Genomic DNA, 4,882 nt, shown 5'->3' on the forward strand with positions numbered 1-4,882 from the left:
TCCCTGAATGGATGATGGTTTTAGAAAAATCACATTGCCCCAAGTGAAGCAATCCTTCAAGTTATTAGGAATTAAAGCCCTCTACAGGAAGTACTTCCAGTTGCTATGACTCCTTCTGGGAGGTAGGATCTGGGTAGTGTACCTTCAGGCTCATCATGCCCACGGCAGAGTACCTTCTGTTTCAGGTTTGTTTTCAGTGGGAGAATAAGCAAGTTCCTTAAAACCTCCTGGCAAGCCGGAACGTGCGCAGAATCCCTACGCGAATCTGCTTGGTCCTGACACTGTAGACCACAGGGTTCAGCACCGGGGGGAGAAGCAGGTAGACGTCAGCCATGAGGACATGCGCTATTGGAGGCAGTTGTTTCCCAAAGCGATGGACCATTGACACCCCAATCACCGGGACAAAGAAGATGAGCACCACACAGATATGGGATACACACGTGTTGAGTGCTTTCAGCCGCTCTTTGCGAGAGGCAATGCCAAGCACGGCATTCAGAATCAGAGCGTAGGAAAGAAGTATGAAGACTGAATCCAGACCGAGAGTGACAATGACGACGCACAGCCCATAAATGCTGTTGATCTTGGCATCTGAGCAGGACAGCTTCAGAACGTCTTGGTGCAAGCAGAAGGCGTGGGAGAGCACATTGCTGTGGCACTAGTGATAGCGTCTCAGGAGCAAGGGTGTGGGCAGGACAACCCCCATGCTTCGGGACACGCAGGCCAAACCAATCTTCCCAATGACACCGTTGGTGAGGATGGTAGAGTAGTGCAGCGGACGACAGATGGCAACAAAGCGGTCAAAGGCCATAGCCAGCAGCACCGACGACTCCAGAAACGTGAATGTGTGGATGAAGAAGAGCTGGACGTAACAAGCACTTGCCTGAATTTCCCGAACATTGAACCACAGCACAGCAAGCACTGTGGGAACAGTGGACAGGGACATGCCCAGGTCGGTCACTGCCAGGATGGACAGGAAGTAATACATGGGCTGATGGAGTGATGCCTCCAGCCAAATGACGGAGAGGATGGTGACATTACCAGTCACTGCTACCAAATATGCAAGACAGAGTGGGATCGAGAGCGAGGAATGAGCATGCTCCAGTCCAGGAAAACCCTTTAAGAAGAATGTGGGCTCCATAGCATCACTGTTATTCCACATCACCATGGTAACCCTTGGTTTACATGGCACATTGTGAAGAATGTTCGCTGCTATTTTCCTTATCCTTCAAAGTTATCTTTTGTGAGTAGAATCGAGGCATATTTAAGAACAGTACAACTTCATATTTCTTCTAAACTCACATGAAAAGAGAGGAAGAACCTAGGGAATTTTATATAAGAAGTATTTTCCAAAATTAATGTGCACCAAATTCAGTAATAAAAGTGTGTGCCACATAAAATGGTCTGTCTGACAACAAATTTCTTGATTTTCATTGAAGACACTAAAAACAGCAAGGAGTTTTTCAATGTATAATGAACATTATCAACTATGCTTTATATGCTACATATTAAATATCTATTCTTGTTCATCCCACTTAACTTCAAATTTGTCCTCTTTGACCAATTTCTGTCCACTTCACTGTTCCTATGTAAACTTTTTCCTTTTTAACCTCTCACTTCTCCATCTATTTTTCATGTTTTCTCAGACCCTTTCTCAGTGTTGTTTCAATTAGTTGTACTCTTTTCATAGATCACTGTAAATTTTTTATTTTGGTTCTTTATTAATTTTCATGCAATTTAAATTCTTTGACGTTGAAAGAAATATAATAGGAAAGGATTGAAAATGACAAGGCCAGGCTTAAACAGTGAATGCATAACAAGGCTCAAAGCACTGATTTATGTATTTCAGCTACTTTAGGAAAAATAGTAGGGTTCACATGATTTTCTGACGTCCTCTCCATTATCTCCATTTATACTAGAATTGTTTTCCACCAATCACTTTGTCTCAAATTTGCTGAAAAATATTGAAGCAGAATACTATATGCCATGCTTTTCAAATTTTTCGTGAAAGTTGACACTACTTTTCTCTTCTTGAAAAAAGTTTACATTGTCCTCGTAATTTCCCTCTTTGTTGCTATGTGTTAATATAGACTACACTAAAGTCTAATATTTATTTACAATTGAAAATGAAGATTTACCTCACATATATGTGTGACAGATGTGCACCATGATTCCTCTGCTTGCAATTAAGCAACATATTTTTCAGATAACTCAAGTTACAATTCATCATTTTCTGACTCCAATTATCTCCATTATAGATAGCCATATTTTTTATTCATACCTCTGCCACTCACTCTTTTTCTCTTTCTTTTCTTTTCTTTCTTTCTTTTTTCTTTCTCTTTATACACTATTAGATCTTGCTGTCTGTGGTTTATCTGCCATTGAGAAGAATTACATGATGACAGATGCTATAATTTTCCATGCTCAACGGACTGCTGGTCTTTCACAGCCCTAACTCTGTGAATAGTGTGTTTTAAATGCTGCCACTATATCCAAGAATAGATCTCATTACTCAGGGGTAACACATTAGAGATTGGAACCAAACTCTGGTGAATCCTTAGAGATGAAGCAACACTAAGCAGCCCTCAACCCCAGTATAACAAGAGCATATGTCAGGAGGCCTGGAAATAAAAGAAATGCATTCCAAGCCAATCTATGCTTCTCAGTCCTCTCAAATATATTTTCTTTTTTTTCAAATGAGCATAAAAGTGTAAATTCATGATGACCTCTCCAATTCAGGTGGTCCTAAAGTCAGTCCTCATTAGAGGCTGGCTATAGACCGATGATAATGAATCACAATGACAGGATTTCCACTATAAGAAGTTCACCATTTCCTACTGAATGATATTATTAGCCATGTGTCTAGCAACTGGTTTTAAGAAGCAACAAGGTTTAAGGATTTTTACTAAAAATGACTGCCGTACAACATTTGGAGTGCCACATGCCAACACATTATTTTCTTTATACTTTGGCTTCCTAAGTTGTTTATTTGGGCACTGTAGAGTGAATTTACCACTTGACTTCTAGTATAATCTATATTGCTTGCACTGCATAAAAATGTATATTTTTCCTGTAATTACAGCAATTCCTTGGTTCGTGAATGCTTCTGTTTTCAAATAATTCAACTCTCAAATAAAAATATTCTGAAAAATTGTGCTTTCCTTGTGACAAATGACCCTAGTGATCTTCCCCACAAAACAGAGATCTATCATTGCATAATTGTAAAAGAAACTGCATAAACCAAGGTACAACTGTGATTGAACTTTTAAAATGAAATCTAGGATTTTATCCTCAAAATAAAGATACATATTGGGAATTTTATTTGTGATGTATTTTGGGAAAAGTGAAACACATAGGATGTAAGTGATGGAAATACAAGAATGTGAAATTCAATGAATTAGGTCATTAATATTTGTCAATATTATTTTATATTTTTATATTAACAGAAGAAACATACTACAATGTATTTTCCTAAACATTAGAAAATAATTTACATCACTGTTAATAGCCTGATGAAGTATCTTTTTCTAAATTTAGATCAGATATATAAAGTCAATTTATATTAGTTTTTTTAAAAAAAAAACAACAACACTAAACTTACTTTTATTTCTAATAAATAATTCTAGTTCCTATAGGCCTTAATGTTTACTTAATCACACCACTACTAATAAGGTCAGCTTATTTTTGACTTATTGTTGAGCATATCTTCTGGTTGCTTTATTGCACTAGATAAATTCCATAGAGTAAAATACCTAGATTGAAATGCAGGGATTTGGAGAAATGTAGATTTCACTGGAATCTTTTCAGAACAGCAAGGTGGTTTCATATTTTATTTTAAAAACTGAAAACGCTGAGACAATCAGCTCTCCTCCTACCCTGGTCCTGTCTGAGGATGTACTATTGCCCTCCTCACTGGGCCCGTAGATTTTGGATTCCTTGTTTGGAAAGTTCAGTTGTTGACTAAGACTGCTCCCGGGAAAGCAGGAATAACTTTAAATTAAAATTTATGGTCAAGTAAAAAAAGATAATTGTAAACTTCATCTACTGCACATATGGATGAATTTTAGAAAAGGCTATTTCATCATTACTGTTATATTTATTTTTTCTCACATTTAATTTTTTATTTTGATTTTTTAATGCTACACAACTCAATATTTTATTTCATTGGTTTCATTAATTTTTTTATTTCTGTTTGCTGCTGTTATTTTATTTGCTGAAAGTGAGGGGGAACTTTTGTGGCCTTTTTCTGTAGGCTGCCTTAAGCTGTCTAAATTTGGAACATCTAAGCCAGCAGAAGAGGAAAGGGGGCTTCACAAAAATCACTCTGGGGAAAGAAAAGGTTGCTTTGTTAATCATACCCTGTGGTGGGTGATTAACTGCTCGTACAATTATATTTCACTTTTAATTAATTGTGCGTAAGGCTCTCATTAAGGTTGAAATTTCAAACTTAGAGCAGCTTGTAGAGAGGAAGGTGCATGTGCTGAATGATGCCCTTTGAGCACACGGCGGACATTCTCAGTGTCCACAGTGCAGGTAAAGTGAAGGTAGCATTAGTGGTGCCCATATCCACTAGCACTGCTGATTCTCAGTAACTCATCTCTAATGAAGTACTTGATATAAAAAGTTATTTCTTGTTCAGTGGGCCACAGAAATCTGATACAAGCTGCAGAAGTTAGACGGGTTTGCAGGAATGAATTTGTACTGTATCCTTGGAAACCTGTTGATGTTATTATTGGTCTATGTATGTTTACTTGTTTCTTTGGCTTCGTCTCATCCATTTAAAGCTATTCTGCCTAACCAAGATAAAAAGTGCCTGGTGTCTATTGAGGACCTTTAGATAGAACCTCTGGAGAGTATCTCTGTCTTTTTTTTTTTTTTTTCAGAA

At 37.6% G+C, this 4,882-nt stretch overlaps 1 protein-coding gene across 1 annotated transcript; it reads right to left on the reverse strand.

The window, feature by feature from the left end:
* Positions 1-217: 217 nt before the first annotated feature.
* LOC101569682 (olfactory receptor 51L1) lies at positions 218-1,165 on the reverse strand. Its single transcript, XM_012517127.1, is given in 1 exon segment — positions 218-1,165. A coding segment is annotated over 1 exon segment (948 nt).
* Positions 1,166-4,882: the final 3,717 nt, after the last annotated feature.

This window comes from Octodon degus, unplaced genomic scaffold (assembly GCF_000260255.1).
Source record: "Octodon degus isolate 3935 unplaced genomic scaffold, OctDeg1.0 scaffold00146, whole genome shotgun sequence".
Classification (NCBI taxonomy): Eukaryota; Metazoa; Chordata; class Mammalia; order Rodentia; family Octodontidae; genus Octodon; species Octodon degus.